Here is a 21,152-nt window from a genome sequence, read left to right on the forward strand (position 1 = left end):
TTAAAGCTACTCCAATAATTGAAAGTAAGAAAGATAAAATCTTAGTTCTGCCCAAGGGAAAAAAAGAACGTGTTGATAATTCTGAACTTATGCCAAACACCCGAGTTTTATTTGGATCACCACAAATCAAATCTCAAAATTTAAGAAACCGATTTTTCTTTCATAGTTTTAATTATCAAATGACAACTGCATGGACATGTGAAGGAACTGCCAATGAAAATAGCACTGACATCCTCTTGATTGCTTTCATTATAAAAGAAGCTAAACTAGTTGCAAGTTGAAATGTAAATAAATGTAAATGTAAAATGTACATAAATTTTCCTCGGTGTTATGGTAAATCAGTGTCTTCACCAAACCCATCTCCAAACGTGGATAAATACGTTGTACTTACTTTCTCTTCCTATTTATTTAACTTTGTTTATTTTAACAAAGCAGCCCCAATTCCATAAAGCAATAGATACTTTACTGCTGCTGGAGCATATTAAAAAAAAACTTAACAAAATGAAAATCTAATTTGACTTTCAGTGATTTGAAAAGAAAAGCACATCTTTCACACACACAGCAACATTTTTGCAATATGTGAAGTACTAAAATTTAGTTATGAAACTTGTGTTTATTCCAACATTGCATTTTTATTGTTAAGATGGCAAAATGCAATTCGCATCAAGACAATCATTAATATAAGGATTTTTGGCTCCTGTGAAAGAATCAGATCACTGAACATAGTTTATGAACAAGCTTCTTATAATCACCACCACTTGGGTATCACTCATTTACACTGCAAAGCAGATCTAAGCATTGGCTTAATGTTCCCAATTAAATGATTGGATGGTGCTGAGTTTTTACATTATACTAAATTGAAGCCTTCACAGTGATCGATTGCTTGGATCAACTTTGATCTGAGTATTTCTTTGTTGGTATATTTTGGAAGATCAAGGAGATTAAAACATGTATGAGATACTGGAAGATATTCATCTCCACCTCCGGTTGGTTGGATAATAAGACTAAGGCTCTTCATTCCAAGTATAGGAATACGATCGCTCCCTGTCAAAAACACTAAAAAGAAAGAAAATGGAATAATCTAAGTCACATATCAAAACTTTATCACAGAGTACCATTATGTGATATACAGGACTACTGTATAAATAATTTTTGTTAACGTATTATGTTAAAATACTTTTGGCTAAATACATAATTATTTACGTTTGTGGAATCTATCAGGAAATGGACAGACAAGCTATTTAAACCTTTAAGAATTTAGTATTCAAGGAGTGAATCCTATCGGGTTAATCACAGGGAAGATTTTATTATCATAGTGCTGCCACCCATCACCCCAATATTTAACATCAAATCCTCAAAACTCAGTGTTAGATCTAAAAAATAAGCTAAAGAAATACATCCCTCAGTTCAGGAGGAAAAAATGTTTGGACTTTTCATAAGAGTAAAAAAAGAATGTTGTATTTTTTGTCAATTAAAAGGAATGCTTAATAAAGTTATGTTTAATAAAATAAGAGAATATTAAGGATTCCTAGAAAACTTAAAATAATAGTCTATAGTATTTGTTTGAAATATTCACTGTGTACTTTCCCGCTTCTCAGCTTTTTAAATATATATTTACTTATGTTTCCCACAATATATTCTACATTTTATAGGAAACATTGGCTCAGATTTTAAGGCAGACCCATATGTACTACCATCACAATATTTGCTGTAAGCTTCAGGCTGGTATGTTCTCTAGTGTGAAGAGGTGAAAAAAAATCCCTTTCTACCCAAAGTTATCTCCAATATTCCTGGAATTGGGTTAAATAATTTAGAAGATTACCCTTTTTAGTTTGATAATACCAGCTCAGGATCACTGGAAAAACAGGGCTGCCAAGACTTTGAATAAAACATAAGATAGTCCTCAAAAATACATAACCAGACATCCAATTCTACAGTAAGATTACCCAACTCTCTTTACTTGCATATCTTATGCCAGGGACTGCTGAGGGAGAAAGAGTTTCTCTTATGTCCAAGAGCGGAAATGGCTTTCACAGGGGGGGATTTTTTTAAAAAAAAAACACCATTCAATTTATACAGCTGCCCACCTCACTTGCATGTGATTTTGGACAGAGTACACAGGACAGAAACAAAAAATTCAACCGTTAATTAAAAACCATTAAAAAGCAAAGTAAGCAAGTTGCCTGCCTTCTGGATTGTTAAAAGTAGAACCGAATAACTCTTGGGTGGCTCTTGCTTACGTTGGAAAGAAGAATAAGGACAGATTTAGCATTATGTACCAACTAGGACCCCAGCTAACAATGGTCAAGATGTACTCATTTTATGAAGATACTTACACAAAAACTGTTTCTTCTTTTCCAGTGATAACTCATGAAAAACTTCCCAGAACCATTTAATTGTTGGATGATCTGCCCAATATTCTCCTTTGTATTGAGTATTCTAAGGAGAGAGAAAAATCAAAACCATACTATTAAAGAATATTGCCTCTGGGATTCTTTCTTCCTTCTCCCCTGCAAATGGTAGACTATGTTAACCATCAAACAGATATTGAAGTGCAAACAAGGACACTGTAAAGAACTGTGCAATAGGCATGCTTAAATAAGCTATTTAAAAACTTTAGCTACAATCTTCTATTAATGTAAGTGATATTTATCATGAGATGCCTGGGGAAATATGCAAAGGACTGCAGTATACATAAATTTTCATTTCCACTATTTGAAAGTTTACCACCAATCATATTTAGTTTAATAAAGGTTCGGTGTCTATAGTGAGTTTAGAGGTATTTTTTTAAAAAATTTCTTTTTGTAACAAACATTATCTGTTACCAAAGGGCATAGGGAAGGACAAGAAATCTTGGAAAATAACCTTGGCAAACAGAAGGCTTAATTCCTGAACAGCAGTTAATTTCTGGCAGAGCCACATACCTTCTCTAGTTCTTTCCAGTCATAGTTTGTGTTCCCAATCACCATTGCTTGCAGTTCATTAGGTTCAAACAGCTGAAGAACTTTACCACCACACACTTTGTGAAAGCCTTCATGGAATGCATCGTAGAGAGAAGCCACAGATTTATTGAAGATGTAGTCCACGTAGGCATCCACAAACTCTTGCCTAAAATCGGATTAAAAGAAAAGCCCTTTAGAAAGACCCAGTACATAATCCATTTAGCAATGGTAATTATCCTCATTTTATGACCATTTCTTCTTCCGTCAACAAAATATTCTACAAAATAATCTGTCAGGCAAAGGCTTATGATTCAGCTAAATCATGGACAGATATAGTTATGGAAGTGCTGTTTCTCCTCCTGACTCTAGAGCAGGGGTGGGCAAACTTTTTGGCTCAGGGGCCGCATTCACTTTTAAAATTTGACAGACGGACCGGGTCAGCACCAAGATTTTTTGGGAATCGCCCCCCCTTCCCCCCTTCTTCTCCTTCCCCTCCCCTCGGAGGCCCCTGAGTCAGGAGTTGCTACTGCCGGCACGGCTCCACGTGGCTCCAGTCCCACGTTGCCTCGGGAAGGGAAAGGCAAAAAGGAAGAGTCGCGGCGGTGCTTTGCAAAAGCAGCAGCGGCACCGGAGGTTCAGGCTCAGCGGCTCCTGGTTTTGCCTTCCTTTCCCAAGGCAACGCGGGACTGGAGCCGCGCAGCTGCGCCGGGCGGTAGCAACTCCTGACAGCCCCAGCCGGACACCTGAGCAGAGCCCGGGCAGAACTGCCTGTTGCTGCTGCGGGCGCTGCTGCGGGTGTCTGGCTGCCCAAGTAAAGAACCGCACCAGCTCAGGGCAACTGTGAGGAGCAAGAGGGGAGAGGCAGAGAAGGAGGCAGAGAAGGAGGAGAGCACCTGGCCAGTTGGGGAGGCTTCTTGTGCTGCGAAAGAGGCGGCTAATGATCTCCGGCTCCACTCTGCTTCTCCAACATCCGGCGCTGCCCTGTTCTGTGCGCCGGCTGCTCGGACTTGCTGGGCCTGACACAGAACAGGGTGGCGCCGGATGTTGGAGAAGCAGAGCGGAGCCGGAGATCATTAGCCGCCTTTGCAGCACAAGAAGAACAGGGTGGTGCCGGACCATTGGAGAAGCGGAGCAAAGCCGGAGATTAGTAGCTGCCTCTTTCGGGCGCAGAAAGCTTCCCCCAACCAGCCGGCTGGTCTCTTCCTCCTCGGCCATACAAAACAAACAGACAGAGAAGGAGGAGAGCAGCTGGTCAGTTGGGGGAGGCTTCTTGTGCTGCGAAAGAGGCGGCAATGATCTCCGGCTCCGCTCTGCTTCTCCAACATACGGCACCGCCTGTTCTGTGCGCCTGCTGCTCGGACTTGCTGGGCCTGACACAGAACAGGGTGGCGCCGGATGTTGGAGAAGCAGAGCGGAGCCGAGATCATTAGCCGCCTCTTTCGCAGCACAAGAAGAACAGGGTGGTGCCGGACCATTGGAGAAGCGGAGCAAAGCCGGAGATTAGTAGCTGCCTCTTTCGGCGCAGAAAGCTTCCCCATCCAGCCGGCTGGATCTCCTCCTTCTCTGCCTGTTTGTTCTGTATGGCCGAGGAGGAGGAGACCAGCTGAGAAGCACGCTGCCAGGCGGGGGCCACGCGGTGCAGGGCAACACGCCACCGCCCAGCCCTGGCTTGGGAAAGCAGTGGGCGTTCCCGGGCGGTGGCCTTCGCTAGCAGGGAAGCAGCTGCCCAGCTCCGTGTTGTGTGTGCAATTTTTGCGCGCGCGGGTCTCTTTGGCCAGCCCCAATTTTTTTTTCAGAGGGGAATTTTTTTTTTTTCAGAGGCGGGCCGTATTAAAATGACCAACGGGCCGGATGTGTCCCGCGGGCCGTAGTTTGCCCACCCCTGCTCTAGAGCTTCATTTATAAAATACATTAAGCCTGAATATCCTGTTATGTCTGATTTAAAGTAGGTTAACTAAACATACCACTAGCTTCTTTAATGGCTTCATGCACATTACAGGATAGAGCACTGAATTAAGCACAGAAGGAAAACTTGGCCTGTGCTCATTCCCAGTTTCATAAGCCACAGTTTAAATGAAATATATACTATTAAAACCTACCTGTTCTGTTTGACAACAGGGATATCAGCACCATTTGGAATTAGCTCTTTAACTTCTGTGGCACCAAAGTTTTCAACTGTAATCTGTTTAGGAGAGAACATAGTATCTTATTGTTTGCTGCAGAAGATTTCAACATTGTTTTTGTAAAGAGGCTATGTTACTTTTATCCTTCTCATCCGTTCCACTACTTTCTCACTTGCATGTGATTTTGGTGTACACAGGACAGAAACAAAAAAATTAACCGATTAAAAACCTTAAAAAGCAAAGTAAGCAAGTTGCCTGCCTTCTGGATTGTTAAAAGTAGAACCGAATAACTCTTGGGTGGCTCTTGCTTACGTTGGAAAGAAGAATAAGGACAGATTTAGCATTATGTACCAACTAGGACCCCAGGTCAAGATGTACTCATTTTATGAAGATACTTACACAAAAACTGTTTCTTCTTTTCCAGTGATAACTCATGAAAAACTTCCCAGAACCATTTAATTGTTGGATGATCTGCCCAATATTCTCCTTTGTATTGAGTATTCTAAGGAGAGAGAAAATCAAAACCATACTATTAAAGAATATTGCCTCTGGGATTCTTTCTTCCTTTTCCCCTGCAAATGGTAGACTATGTTAACCATCAAACAGATATTGAAGTGCAAACAAGGACACTGTAAAGAACTGTGCAATAGGCATGCTTAAATAAGCTATTTAAAAACTTTAGCTACAATCTTCTATTAATGTAAGTGATATTTATCATGAGATGCCTGGGGAAATACGCAAAGGACTGCTGCATACATAAATTTTCATTTCCACTATTTGAAAGTTTACCACCAATCATATTTAGTTTAATAAAGGTTCGATGTCTATAATGAGTTTAGAGGTATTTTTTTAAAAATTTCTTTTTGTAACAAACATTCTCTGTTACCAAAGGGCATAGGGAAGGACAAGAAGTCTTGGAAAATAACCTTGGCAAACAGAAGGCTTAATTCCTGAACAGCAGTTAATTTCTGGCAGAGCCACATACCTTCTCTAGTTCTTTCCAGTCATAGTTTGTGTTCCCAATCACCATTGCTTGCAGTTCATTAGGTTCAAACAGCTGAAGAACTTTACCACCACACACTTTGTGAAAGCCTTCATGGAATGCATCGTAGAGAGAAGCCACAGATTTATTGAAGATGTAGTCCACGTAGGCATCCACAAACTCTTGCCTAAAATCGGATTAAAAGAAAAGCCCTTTAGAAAGACCCAGTACATAATCCATTTAGCAATGGTAATTATCCTCATTTTTATGACCATTTCTTCTTCCGTCAACAAAATATTCTACAAAATAATCTGTCAGGCAAAGGCTTATGATTCAGCTAAATCATGGACAGATATAGTTATGGAAGTGCTGTTTCTCCTCCTGACTCTAGAGCTTCATTTATAAAATACATTAAGCCTGAATATCCTGTTATGTCTGATTTAAAGTAGGTTAACTAAACATACCACTAGCTTCTTTAATGGCTTCATGCACATCACAGGGTAGAGCACTGAATTAAGCACAGAAGGAAAACTTGGCCTGTGCTCATTCCCAGCTTCATAAGCCACAGTTTAAATGAAATATATACTATTAAAACCTACCTGTTCTGTTTGACAACAGGGATATCAGCACCATTTGGAATTAGCTCTTTAACTTCTGTGGCACCAAAGTTTTCAACTGTAATCTGTTTAGGAGAGAACATAGTATCTTATTGTTTGCTGCAGAAGATTTCAACATTGTTTTTGTAAAGAGGCTATGTTACTTTTATCCTTCTCATCCGTTCCACTACTTTCTCTATTGGTATCGTTATTATGATTATCCTATGTTTTAATTACATATTGTTATGTTATTATGAACATTATTATTTTGCTGTTTTGGCATGTACACTGAGAACTTATGCACCAGAGACAAATTCACTTGATCAATAAAGTATTCTATTTGTAGATTAATATTCATTCTACTTAAAATGAACTGACATCTGTGCTAACATAGAATACTTACTGTAAAGTTGAGGCAGAAGGTATCTTCCACATCGTCTTCTGGATAATCTAGCAAGTGTTGCATACTCCTGGAAAATAAAATATTCTAATCTTTCATTTCAGCAACAGCAGGATTTAATTAGACTCTGCAAACTTGAAAGGTTTTGCTATCCTTCTACCAAAACTGAGAACAATGAATTACATCCACAAAACATTGCAATGCAGAATGGAAGCACTCAGCTCAGTTATCCAGCATTTGTTCTTCCTTGAGATTTTCAGCTCTAATAGTCCTTTTTTGATCTCTTCCCAACCTTTCATGCTCCCCACCTCCTGAAATATTTTCTGCTTTTGCAAACTTAGCTAGTTCCCCACAAGTGCATGCTGTTTTGATAATTAGATTGAAATCACTCCATATGTACACATTTCATTTACAGTACTACAACAGTGCCTATTCTAATTCCAGGCACCATTTTATAGAATGTGCCGGCATTTTTTCTAACATTCCAACATATGAATAATTCTCAACTATGCAAAAATTCATCTTGATGGCACTATCTTATGGCAAACCCTGTTACATTGCTTATTTTTATTTTGATGACCTTTATTCCAAAGTTTTAAAGGATGTGTTTTTAAATATGCACAAATAAAATTTCTCATTTTTTAAATGTTTTAACTTTAATTGAGTTATACTGTAATTCCAAATTAGGGGAAAGCAACGAAAATGCCAAGCAGATTTTATATGTTCATTCAGCATCTTATTCTGTCTTACAAAGTCTGTGCTTGACAACAGAGGAGAAAGTGTTTGCTCTTTCGTCTATAAGTGTCCTCCTTTTCTTCTACCCAGATTGCAGAAAAATTATGAAGCCAGAAAACAGGCTGGTCGGATGGGAATAAATGATCTCAAATCAAAACATGATAGCTGACTTCTTAGAATAGCCACCAAATGCTTCTCATCATCAGATTTGTGTTTTTAATCAAGAAAATTAAATCAAAATTGATTAAATCACAAATGTGTGTGTATTAACACTCTAAGCAGTACAAAGTAAGCAACATTTATACGTCATCTTCTGATTAACATTGCAGAACTTAATTCTTTTCACTAATGAAACAAGCCAAAGCACAGGTAATTTAATATCTATACAATATCAACTACAATTGTGTTCACCTGCCAACATCAGGCATTAACTCTTTGAGGTCTTCCAGGGTAGGTTTCTTGTTCAGAAGCTTCTTGTATAAAGCCAGTGGAAAGTGAAGTTCTACAATAGTAAAATTATATATTGCTAGTCCGCAAACTACACCAATCAGGTGAAACAAGTCACTGTCTTCAAAGGTCTGTGAACACAAACAAAAAGTAATTCAACAGAAAACAAAGCAAATAATGTTAGGATACATTGTTCCATATTATCTAAGTTCTACAAGTAATGTGTGTGTTCAATAAACGTTAAACCTCAAAGTAAAATGTGAACCTTTTAGAAAGCCAAAATACTAAAAATTAACTCATCTGTTTCAGACTAGAGTCCACGTTATTGAAGATTCTTCTAACCAGCTACTTTCCTTCAGAAAAAAAAGAACAATTGTCTACTTTAACAATCCTCCCAAACTGATATTGACCACTATGTGGGTAGGAGTCAAATGTTGCCTGGCACAACATGAGGTTGGTCAAAGAAAGAAGATGGAGAATGCGCTTTGATACCCCAGAGTACTTCAAAGAGTAAATGGGATCCCCTTATACCCAAAGTATCAAATTAGCAATTTAAGGCTCCCATTGTACCTGGCATCCTTAAGAAGTCAATACAACTCTGTGTACGATTCATCAGTTACACTGATATATCTTGCAACTTCTTCTATGCTGAAATACTTTGGCCATCATCCCTAGGCTCCAGTAACATCCTGTAAGTGTTACTGTAATCCAGAGCTGAGAAACCACTGGGCTCTGAAATTGCTGCTCAGGTTTTAAGGGTCACGCCTATACATAGATCATACACATATACAAGGGCCTGCACACATATGCTTATTAACACACACTCTCTCTCTAAGTACCACGCAGTTCTTAATTCAGGGATACAGTGCATTTCAGTCCTTTTTTCTACAAGATGGTCCCTTGCAGCCTACCTGGGAGTAGGCGAAAGGGAGACTAGGCAAGACTCGTATGGACTATGTAAATGGCTCCCAAAGGCCATACACAATCATTTCTTCAATTCTAAACATTTTCTGAAGCAGGACTGGGGGATTATGACTGGGGGAAGGACCTTTTCCACATTGCCCTTCCATTGCAAAATTATCTTTCTAGAAGCTCATGTGGTGCCAGTTTTGATTCAACTATTTGCTTTTTTTGAAAGCTCTACTTGTTCCACGATTGTTCTTGCTTATCCTACTGTTTTTCATATAATGCTATTAACTGTATGTTAACTTTAATGGAAAAACAGCACATACGTTTTCCTAGAATAAAACAAATCACAGCTTAGAAGTCTCATACCTAAGTACAAAACATAGATCCTCCTCCACCCCATTGCAAGAAAGTGCATAATCAGATATAGCTGCCAACCTAGAAAGGTGGGAAGATAACCCATCCAAGCTGAAGCTCAAAGCCAGATGCAGAAATCCCATCATGAACCACAAGAGAACAGTTGATGTGAACTGGTATAAATCTTTTTTTTAAAAAAAACCACACTTAGGGGCACTTTGCAAGGCAAACCAAAATCTATTCACTGCCACCAGACTAGCAAAAAAACAACAACCCTCATACAGACTACATACCTTATCTGAGAACCAGATCAGTCTTGAATCTTCATTGTATCTAAACATTCCATACTTGGGATCCAATAGTTCTCTCATAATAAGCAAAAAAAATTCTTTGCGGACTCCACCTGCATCAACAGCTTCTTCACCTACAAAAATAACCTAACATTGGCAATGAAGTTAGCATGCTAAGTTATAATTGTTACATTCAAGTATAGATTTGTTGCATGGATAACAGAATATATATATTTTTAAACAGCAAATTCGTCATGGATCTCAAATTGCTCCTAATAATTTTGATATTCAAATACATTAATGAAACTCCAGTTTTTTTAAAAAATAATAATAATTGTGATCGTATTTTTGAATGGCTGGGACTACTAGAATCCTTTATGGGCCAGCTGTTGTTCTGCTCAAAATTTTGGCATCCCAAAATGGGCATTCCCAAGATGAATCTTTAGAAGGGAAAGAGCAGAGGAGGGAGAATCACAATTGTAAGTTGATGTGTGTATCAAGAATTTTAAACATGCCAACATGACATACCTTGAGAGGTTTCTTGTAATCTAGGTTTTTTGTTTTCCTTAGAACTTCCATGGCATCCCCCACAATATTTTCTCTGCGCACAATTAAGATCAGACATGGATTGACAGATTCAAATACTGGGAGAAAAATAGATGAGAAATTCTGTCTGTGAGCCTGGTCAACAGCCATCTGGGAAAAACCAAGTAAAAGCCTTAGGAGCAGCAGTTATGGTAGTGAACATGGGACGAAGACAGAGTTGACATTTAAGAAATTTCACAAGTAGTAAAATTATATTAATGATGATTTCCAGCATTTGCCCCTTAGAGCAAAGTTTTTCTCCATTTTCTCTCCCCAGATGAACAAGCACATTGTTCCTAACCAAGAAATTTCTTGCTGCCTAAAGCTTACTCTGACCTCATCAATGATCCACAATAATGATGATGATGTTTCAGGGGTTGTTTGGCAACTGCAGTGACAGAAACAAAGGATGTCAGAGAACTCAGCCAGAAGCCCAAAGACTCAAGTCTTCATCAATGTGACACCCCATTTTTTTTTCATTAAACTGCAATGTTCAGTATGACTAAAGGAATACTGTGAGAAAAACCATACTGGCTGCATTTCATTAACTTATGTTTTATAAATTTAAACTGCACTATGTTGAGTGTGTTTCGGCACACTATATGTTTCTCCAAGCTGGTGGCATGAAGCCAACAACACTGACTTACAAAATACTCTTGTCGTTGAAGACTCTGATTGCACAGAAGAGCTTGAGAATGTTTGGAGTTATCCTGGTATCCTGTATACCATTTATATCTTACTAAAAATATTACATGGAAACTCAAGTGATTCAAACCATGATGAACAATGGAGCTCAGTGTTATGGACCTATCTGTTGGCAATTACAAGATATGGGATATTAGGATTGGAATGTAAAATGGGAAAGGGCATAAATCAATGAATGAAAGAAGGAATGAAACTAAATTAAAATGAAGAAATGAATAAAATACCTATGTATTTGTGAAACTCAGATAAACTAGCAAAGTAAAAATTAGAGAAAGGGGAAAAATATAAAAGATTGCATTGAAGGTGGACTGTTCTTGTGGAATTCATCTGATAAACTCATATAGAACATAAACGAATAGATGACATTGTGAATGAAATGTTTAAAATGTATAACAGAAAGTAGAAACTGGTGTCATTTAAGCTGCTCTGGATGCATAAAAATCTAGGGATTTATATCTGAGTGGATGGTAAATGGTGATAATGTAAGAACAAGATCAGATGACTTGGGGTGGGGGATTAGCCAGAGTTGGTCCTGGGTGAGGCTGACTGGGGTCGGGGGGAAGAGATCAAACCCACAGTCCTTTCTCTATAGTGTCCCTTAGGGCTTAGCACTCTCCCCAGACTACTTAACACCAACAAGAAGCATTTATATTTCCACTCCAGACTGACCAAGTGATGTTTCGGAGATTCTGTCTCAATGTCTGGAGGCCATACAGGGTTCAATGGGGAAGAACCCTGGCAAAACTGAGTGGCTGTGAATTTTAGGGCTCTCCGGATCTAAGGATTTTCCATCCAATGAATGGAATTAATGTGCAACTTGTGGTCCTCCTGGACTCAAATAGCAGATGGTAGTCAAAACCAGGAGGGTATTTGCACAACTTTGTGCACCAGCAGTGCCCCTTTATGGACTGGGACACACTGCTTTCCGTCACTCATACCTTAGTCACCTCCTGAATGGGTTACGTCAACATACTCTACATGCTGACAGTGATATTAGGAAGTGTTGTTGGGAATCTGAACAAGCTATACTTTTAAGGCAGATGATCCATGTAGTAGCTAAGAATCTTCATGATTTAAAGAATATGAGATTGTGCAGAGCAATTAGTGATTTAAATTGAAAATCAATGTATCAAAGATAGAGACAGTTGTGTTGGACAGGAAAATGAACTGAACAACTGAAAGTTACATATAAATGGTAAACTAGAACATCTGCATGCTGATAAAAAAAAATGTAGTGAATCAGAATCAGAATAGAGCTGGAAGGGACTTTGCATCTTCTAGTCCACCCCCCTACTCAAGCGGGAGACCCTATACCTGTGATGGCGAACCTATGGCACACGTGCCACAGGTGACACACAGAGCCATTTGTGCGGGCACACGAGCCCCAGCCAAAATTAACTGCACTGTGCATGTGCATGCCTCCAAGCTGATTTTCGGCCAATTTGAGGCCGTTTTCACCCTTCCGGAGGTTTGACGGAAGCCTCTGCAGTCTCAAAAACTGGCCTTCCGGAAATACTGGAAGTGCCGAAATGGGCCCGTTTTCAGCCTCCTGAGGCTCCCGAGACCTTCCTCAAGCCTCCGGGAGGGTGGAAATGGCCACTCCCGGGCTCCAGAGACCCTCCGGAGGTTGAAAACAGGAACTTCTGGTATTTCCGGAAGGCCCGTTTTTCGGCTTCCCTTGAGCCTCTGTTGAGTGAAAACGGCTTCAAATGGGCTGAAAATCAGCTGGGAGGTGCGTGCATGCGCAGTGCAGGTAAGGGGGTGCGTCAGGGGTGTTGCATGCACATGTGCAGGGCGCATTGCATTGTGAGGGCCGGCACGCATGTGCTTTCGGCACACCACAACAAAAAGGTTCGCCATCACTGCCCTACACCATTTCAGACAGTAATGGATAGTACACAATCTGCTGTAAGGAAGAGAATGACTGTCAAACATAGAATAGCTTTGCTATGCAAAACAGAGGGAAACATAAAAGAAAGTGGAATGCAGCAGAAACGGATTTTTTTGAAGGAACAGAAAGAGATGGGATCAAGAATGAATGAATGATGATTAATGTGGACTTGAGATGGTTTGGTCAGCAGGCATGATATTCCCCTCTGAAAAAAAATTGGGGCCGGCCAAAAGAGACCCCGCGCCGCGAGCCAAAAAATCGCACACACAACACCAACGCTACACACCCTTCCTTTCCAGCCGGTCACGTGTGGATCAGCTCCAGAGCTGGGCAGCCACTTCCCTGGGGGCGGGGCCGAGGCCGCCGCCCGGGAGCGCCCGCTGCTTTCCCTTGCCAGGGCCGGGCGGTGGCGTGTTGCACGGAGAGACGGATGGTCCGTGGCTGCCCAGCTCCCTTTCCTGCCGCTCAGCGGCCTCCGCCGCACCACCCAGGCTCCGCTCAGGTGTCCGGCTGGGCTGTCAGGAGTTGCTACCGCCGGCGCGCTCAATGCGACTCCAGTCCCGCGTTGCCTTGGGAAGGGAAAGGCAAAACGGGAGCTGCTGTTGCAGCCGGTGCCGCTCAAGTGCCGCGCGCTCTTCCTTTTGCCTTTCCCTTCCCGAGGCAACGTGGGACTGGAGTCGCGGCGGCGGTAGCAACTCCTGACTCAGGGGGCCTCCGAGGGGAGGGGAAGGAGGAGAAGATGGGGGGGGGAAGGGGGGGTGATTTCCAAAAAAATCAGAATTCCGATTTTAATCGGAAGAATATCATGTCTGGTCAGACAGATGGAATCCACATAAAGGATTAACTGCAAAGAAATACATGAAGGAGGAATGAATGTGCAAAGAAGAAGGCCCAAAAATCATGACTGCAGTTAATGAGATCCTCAGAAAGAGTGGTGAAAAGTTTATACAAAAAGGCAGTGTAAAAGCAGTTTACAGATTTTGTAGAAATAAACATATTGCAAGGATGGGAAGACATGGACGGATATAGTGCTGGTATAAACTAACGTTATCAATATTTCTTCCCCCACCCACCACCCCATATCTTGCCTTAATTTCTTTGGCTTATAATTTCTTACTTTTTTGGTATAATGTTCCTTATCCCAGAAAGGGAACAGTGTGATTGGTATGCATGAACTTACAACAATTGAATTAAATAATATTTAGCTTTGATTCTGACTACACTAATATCTTTTCCCATTCTGAAAAGTGATAGCCACAGCAAGCTACTCAATGCCAAGGGTGATCTTCAGCCAAAACCAGTGCCCAGAGTTTCCATTTTATAAGGAATGGGATTATAAAGCATCTTTCAAGTAATGAAGATGCAGGAAAAGTTAACTTATTCTGAATAGGCAAAGCACACATTTTTAAGTCAAATTAATCAAGGAATAATCATACTTGCTTTGCACATTATTTTAAAAATAGTAAAGCCGTATTAATTTACCTGCATCTGCAGGACTGCATCTGTTTGCAAGAGTGTTGTCTTTGCCTGGGCATCAAATACGAAGGGATAGGTGCAAATTGTAACTGGTCCATCTGACACCTAAAAAAAGAAAGTGGGGGGAGAATTACTTGAAAAAAACTGAAAAAAATATTGTTTAATTTACGAACTAAAAGTTGACTACAACAAGAAGTTAAATTTAAATGTTCAAGTCAACAGATGCAGTTGAGCAATCTTTATTATTTATACATTAATTATATGCAGTTTCTTCTTTGATAATCCAGATCTGACCAGATAAGTTTCCAAGTGGGTATTATCAGTGTAATTCTCAAAGTCTATGAATAAGCCCAAGAAATTAATTTTGTTGTGTCTGGTTCCTAAACTGTTATTCTGACAATTAATCACTTACCTCATTTAACCCATGGCTTATATCCTATGCACAATGCACAAAAGGCAGCAGTAATTAAGAGGAAAAGATAAGAGTTAGTTTGAACATGTGAATTTCCACTTTCTTATAGTGCCAAACCCCAAGAATAAGTACTTTCGGTCTATTTGTTTCTCTAAAATACCCACTGTTCTATGCTTACAGGGAATGGAGCTGATGAGCCAACAATGAACAAAGACTAAGGTAAGCATATCGCCTCCATGCCAGCCCACCATCTCCAGTATATCACTATGCCTCCTCCCAATGGAATTGCTCTCCCTGTGAGATTGCTAGCGGGAGTGATATGACATAGTCTCCTTTCTTGTGCCCTATTTATGGTTTTTTGGCCACTCCAGGCTCTCAATACTAAAGTTCTAGTGTTTTTACCTATGAAAGTGCTGAGCATGCAGAAAATCATTAAGTTAAAAGATAAGGGAGAAACAGAAAGGCAAGTTCTAACAAGATCATGTCAACCAATAAACCAGTTTGCTGTTGAAAAATAGGGACCTCCAGTATCAGCCACTTGGAACAATTATTCCCAATAATCTCCTCAATCATTCTTAGAGGCTTTGACAAAATAACACTCTTAACGGGAAAATTAAACAGAGCTTTCCATTTCTTGAGTTATTAACAGCAGAAGCAGATTTCTCAATCAATATTTTTGTTCCGTTTATTCTAAATTGCCCCTTGGCTTACACTTCAAAATAATTCCAAAAATATTTCAGACTTGAGATACCAAAAAGAAAGAAAGAAAGAAAGAAAGAAAGAAAGAAAGAGAGAGAGAGAGAGAGAGAGAGAGAGAGAGAGAGAGAGAGAGAGAGAGAGAGAGAGAGAGAGAGAGAGAGAGAATATTTCTGATCTAAAAATACAATCATATAGTATAACGGGATGGCCGCGGTAATTTCAGAGCCTGCTTTTGATGAACTGAAGAAGTGGAGAAACAACAGATGTCATGACTCCCTCTCTGAAACTGTGAAGTCAAACAAGGATACCCTACACAACATATCTGAGTAGATCATGGGGAGACTTAAGGGCAGAAAGGCTTCTCAGCAAGGTCCTAGCATTTTGATTAAAGTCATTTAGTGATGCAAAAGTATTGTAGTTCCAAAACATTTACTTCAGGGGTCCCCAAACTTGGCAACTTTTAAGACTTGTGGACTTCAACTCTCAGAATTCTCCAGCCAGCATAGAATTCTGGGAGTTGAAGTCCACAAGTCTTAAAAGTTGCCAAGTTTGGAGACCTCCTGATTTAGTACAACTTTCAGTATAAACTAAGAAACCACGTTCTGATCTTGGCTTTAGCTCAATTAGTGCTCGAGAGCTCAAAACAAGAAACACACCAGACACTTGAGATAAACAATTCTGAGCAAGAGACACTTGACAACCTGGGGAATCTGTCACATTTCCAACACAAATATATCACTTTCCCCCCATATTATAAGTACCTTCATATTCAAGTTTGTACTTGACATTTTTAATACAATATGCATGTAACACTAATTAATACCTGTCAAGTTTTCTAAGGGACCGGAAAGATAGATTTTCTTAATACAGAAAACAAAGTTAGATATGAAACGTGAAGATAAAGAAATGCCTGAACAAAATTTGTTTTGTTAGTCTGACATCAGGGCAGCCGCTCATTTAAAAAAGCTACATGACATTTTTCTCCTTCCCCGCCCCACGTAGAAGGGGGAAGGGGAATGTTCTTTATATTTTTTCTACAAATGCTTGCAGGAGATTGTGTTCTCTGTTCAGAAAGCTCAGTGTCAACAAAATCAGAATTTCACTAGTAATCAAATGGAAAATCATCATGGAATTCCAGGGCAGCAGAAATGTGTAAGAAGAACATCCTAGAAGAATGCAAACTATTTTTGTGCTGCTGTTGCTGCTAATTTCCTAATTATAGCTTAATTCAAGGACTTAACTTTTTAAACCTGGAATAAATGGGCTTTAAAAAATTATTTAATTGGCTATTATCATCTGCAATGCAGCTCAAACACTTTAAATAGCCCAAAGGGGTCACCGGATACAATCTTACTTTGCAATTTCAAGTGACTGAACAATTTCAAGTTTTGTATCTTATCTTTGTCTTCTAACTGCCGATTATGTCACTTCCTTTACTCTTCTGCCTAAACTCAGCACCGCATACTTGATACAGACAGTTCCCGTTTAATGACCTCTTATTCAGTGACTGCTTAAAATTAGGATGGCATTGAATGGAGACTTCCAACTGGTCTCATAGTTGTGGCTGTTACAACATCCCCATAATCACGGTTGTGATTCGGGCGCTTGGCAACCAACTCCCAATTATAACACTATAGCATCCCTGTGGTTGCTATTTGCCACCTTCATTTCCTGTTTCCAACAAGCAAAATCAAGGAGAAAGCCAGCACAAGATTGCAAATGGTGATCACAGGACATTGTGACTGTGTGCAATTTGCTTAATAATGGCAACGGAGACTGCAAGAACTCTTGTCTTGAGTTGGCCAAGTAACATGACAATGTGTGCTTTACCACCATGTTGCTTATTATCAAAGGTAGCAAGGACTGCCTGAAACTACTTTGAAAGCATATGTCAGCTTCTCCAGTGCTGATAAAAACATATAGATATATGAGACACAGACATTCTGTCAGATAACAGAAATAACAGGAAAACTGAGAAGCATTCTAGATAGCTTTATTCCAACATAAATCCGTTTTAGACATACTTTGCCACAGGGGAAAAAAATCCCTACAAGAAAACACAGCCCAAAAATGACATATGTTTCTCACCAGAGCCTAATTTTGTATGGCCAAAATCATGCAATATGCTTTCTAATGGTTGGAAATAATAAAAATGAAGAACTGCATTATCTATGTGGTCATGTAACACAGGGGGGGGGGGGGGGGGGGGGGGGGGGGTGGGGGGCCCCGGGTGGGTTTGCGCCCCGCGCCGGGGGTTGGGCGCTTTAAAGATACAGTGGGAGCAAAAATTAAGACATTTACCATTCCATATGCCTGCTGCTGGATCCAGTTGAAGTAGTCATTTCTTATATCGATCAAATCCTGTATTTCATGTATGTAGAATCTATCATACTGTATTATCTGCCCACCTCTTTCATTCACCTGTTTAAAAAAACACAAGAGAATCTATCACTAAAAGTATTTCATATTTCACTTCTAAACTACTATGTTTCTAGATGAAATGTTAACTATCTTTATAAATAAAAACAGAAAAGTCAGAAAATACTTGTTTTCAGACATAAACAATGTCCTTTTCCATGGTATAACAATATAAAACTATTTCTGACTAATAAAATGATTGAACAATTGCTGATAATTTAACTGATGTTAATTTTCTGTATGCAGCTATAGCAAAATATCACAATTTTTAGAACTTTTTATAACCAGAAGCAGAAGCATAGTGATTATTGCCATTCCGCATTTTGAATCCTTTTATTTATCTCAATAACAGACAGCCTTTGCTATTCATTCTCAATAGAATTTTTGAGATCTATTTAAGCAATACTATTAAAAAGGACATGGGGAAAAAGATGATTTTTTCCCAATAAATATTAATAGGGGTTTTTAAATTTTTGCCATACAGTGATACTTCGGTATTTGACTGCTTCAAAACTCACTGAATTTGATACCCAACACATTTTGATGTGAAAACATCCCTGTACTCATTTGTTTGGTAGTTGAAGCACAGTGATAGGAAAAGGGTGATGGCCATGGAGAGACAAGAAGTCAGCCATACTGGGAAGATAGTGGCAAAAGGAAGAGGACAGCCAAGAGAGTGGACAGGAAGTCAACCATGCTGCGCAATTGCTGACATAGGAAAAGGGACAGACAGGAAGTTCTTCCCAACAGAAACAAAGGGTCACGTGGTAAGTCACATTATTTGTTTGGTACTCATTGTTTTTAGCACTCATCGTGCCTCCTGGAACCAATTAATGATGAGTACTGAAGTACCACCGTAATTATGGAATATATATATATATATATATATATATATATATATTTTTTGCTAAATCACAGAAAACTGGTTATAGAATGCAACTGTGGTAAAATTCTGTTTGAATTTTTGTAATAGTAGTGGCGTTGCAGTGGATTTAAAAAGTGGTATTCACTAATTTGAATTAATATCAAAATTGAACATCTGTAAGTATGATTAGAACTGTACTTTGACCGCTTCAGCTTTAGCTTGGCATATTGTTTTTTAAAATTGGGTTAAATATTAATTTCTACTGAACTTGTGAAATTGATATTAGTTCATTTGCTTAGATTTACAGTTCAGATGCTTTATTAAAGCATTTCTCTTCCAGTTGTCTACAAAATATGAAGGCACTCTAAAAGAACCTAGACCTATAAATTAATATTTATATCAATTACATGGAAGATAGATATAATTTGAATCTTAACTTGAAAATAAGAATACAGATTTCCAAGACATACCCTATGTAATATTTCCAAAACTTTGAGTGAAGCATGTAGGCAGCTTGCAAAAATTCTTTGCTCTGAAGCAGGGATACCCAACTTGTACAGTTTCAGAAGGTGGACTACAACATCTTTGTAAAGTTCCACTATTCTGAGGAACAATGGAGGTTCCAATATAGACCACCAGTTTTCTACAAACAGGCAAGAAGGTGACAGTTACTGAAGCATTCTGCAGCTTGCTGAATTAGTTTTTATTTAACATTCTCTATGATGTCATTTCACCAACTGTTTAACTCTACATCAAACAAAACATCCATTTACTATATTATGTTTTAACTAAAAGCTTTTTAGTTTGCTTCTGAATCATGAAAAGCTTCTATGATATGATGAGATATAAAGCAAGCAAACATACTTAACCAATTAAAACAGGAGACAAACCCATGTTTAAAAACAGTGAGCAGAAATAACAGAATTTATAAAATTGCAGGTAGAAACTGGAAGCTTCAAAAACTAAAGAATCAATAAAAGCTCCCTAGAAATTTCTCAACTGGGTTTCTTAGAAAAAAGTTCCTGTCAAGGTTTCAGGACCAGCAAAACAGAACAGTGGCCCCCCAACTTTTTAGTGACAGAAAAGTTTGGATCTTCCAAAAGCAATAATAAATTCTGAAAGTGCTCTCAAAATATAATCTTAGCCCTTTGGTCAAAGCACAATCTCACCTGAAACAAATCGTACTTCCACTTCCAGATGGGATTATTAGATTCCTACCATTATATCTTATCTAAGAAGTTGTTAGTCTACATGACATCTATTATTATGTCTAAACATTATGTAGAGAACGAGCTGAAAAACAGAAAGGTAGATATTGTCCGCATCATCCTTAAAAATAAATGGGATAAAACTGACCCTTAGGAACACAATGGCTAATAAAATCCCCCTGCATTAACTCGAGTGCTCAACCAACTGAACTAGCACCAATGCAAAAGAGTTCTCACAATCCTGTAATGGACAAAAAGGACACTGTAATGGTTGGAGGGGTATAAACCAGTGGTGGGATTCAAATTTTTTAACCACCGGTTCTGTGGGCGTGGCTTGGTGGGCGTGGCAGGGGAAGGATAGTGTAAAATCTCCAGTCAGAGGTGGGATTTGCTGGTTCTCTGAACTATTCAAAATTTCCGCTACCGGTTCTCCAGAACTGGTCAGAACCTGCTGAATACCACCTCTGGTATAAGCTATCAGTGATAGAATGCATCATCAATTTCTTCTGATCTACGTAGTTCTTAACATATATCCTTCACTAGCAACTCTCCTTAACAATGTAGTCCAACTCTTCATATGGGAAATCCAAAAATAAATTCTATTTTACAGTTTTATTACCAATAACCATCACAACTTTGCTAATTATGTATCAGATGTATGAAAATGAACTTATAACAATACTTCTCTTCAATAGTTTAAGAATCAAAAAAAGCCCCAGGTACTGCAGAACATACACATCTATTTTGAATTTTGCAATGTACTCATTCTTTGCAGCAGAGTAAGACCTACATAGTTATAATTGACATTAAGCAAACCAACCTTACCAAGTACTTTCAATGGAGCTTTTTCTAGATTCACAATAGCAGTTGCAAATGGAATAGCCAAAGTCATGTAATTGTTTGCTTCATTCATTAAGGGGCATTCTGGCAGTGTTAGAAATAGTCTTAATGCTTCCACATCAGGCAAGGAGCCCGTCAGTTTAGGAATAAGGTTCTTCTCCAAGCTGGCTGCCACCTGGGAATGTTGTGTAAGTCAGAATCTAGTTTTAAATTAAAAACCTGTTCTGGGAGAATAAGCCAGTAAGAATAATACAAAGAGACACATGTTCTTCTTC

General features: G+C 39.1%; 1 protein-coding gene across 4 annotated transcripts in view; it reads right to left on the reverse strand.

Moving 5' to 3' along the window:
• Window positions 1-612: 612 nt before the first annotated feature.
• HERC4 (HECT and RLD domain containing E3 ubiquitin protein ligase 4) overlaps window positions 613-21,152 on the reverse strand; it is a 47,449-nt gene continuing 26,909 nt past the window's right edge. The window contains exons 14-26 of one of the 4 annotated variants that reach the window (XM_087964046.1): window positions 20,863-21,052; window positions 19,300-19,472; window positions 17,848-17,967; window positions 14,848-14,871; window positions 14,442-14,540; window positions 10,307-10,474; window positions 9,782-9,925; window positions 8,190-8,356; window positions 7,047-7,113; window positions 6,647-6,729; window positions 6,051-6,234; window positions 5,465-5,567; window positions 613-1,056 (exon numbers count right to left, since the gene is read on the reverse strand). In XM_087964046.1, the coding sequence (XP_087820172.1) occupies window positions 848-1,056; window positions 5,465-5,567; window positions 6,051-6,234; window positions 6,647-6,729; window positions 7,047-7,113; window positions 8,190-8,356; window positions 9,782-9,925; window positions 10,307-10,474; window positions 14,442-14,540; window positions 14,848-14,871; window positions 17,848-17,967; window positions 19,300-19,472; window positions 20,863-21,052 (1,731 nt within the window). In that variant the 3' untranslated portion in view covers window positions 613-847. Of the gene's footprint in view, window positions 1,057-5,416; window positions 5,568-6,050; window positions 6,235-6,646; window positions 6,730-7,046; window positions 7,114-8,189; window positions 8,357-9,781; window positions 9,926-10,306; window positions 10,475-14,441; window positions 14,541-14,847; window positions 14,872-17,847; window positions 17,968-19,299; window positions 19,473-20,862; window positions 21,053-21,152 lie in introns of those variants that run through there. The other 3 variants (XM_026672792.2, XM_087964044.1, XM_087964045.1) reach the window with 3 other exon arrangements.

Source organism: Notechis scutatus, chromosome 4 (genome assembly GCF_049901735.1).
Source record: "Notechis scutatus isolate UNSWTSFEM ecotype Mainland chromosome 4, rNotScu1.2, whole genome shotgun sequence".
NCBI classification, from domain to species: domain Eukaryota; kingdom Metazoa; phylum Chordata; class Lepidosauria; order Squamata; family Elapidae; genus Notechis; species Notechis scutatus.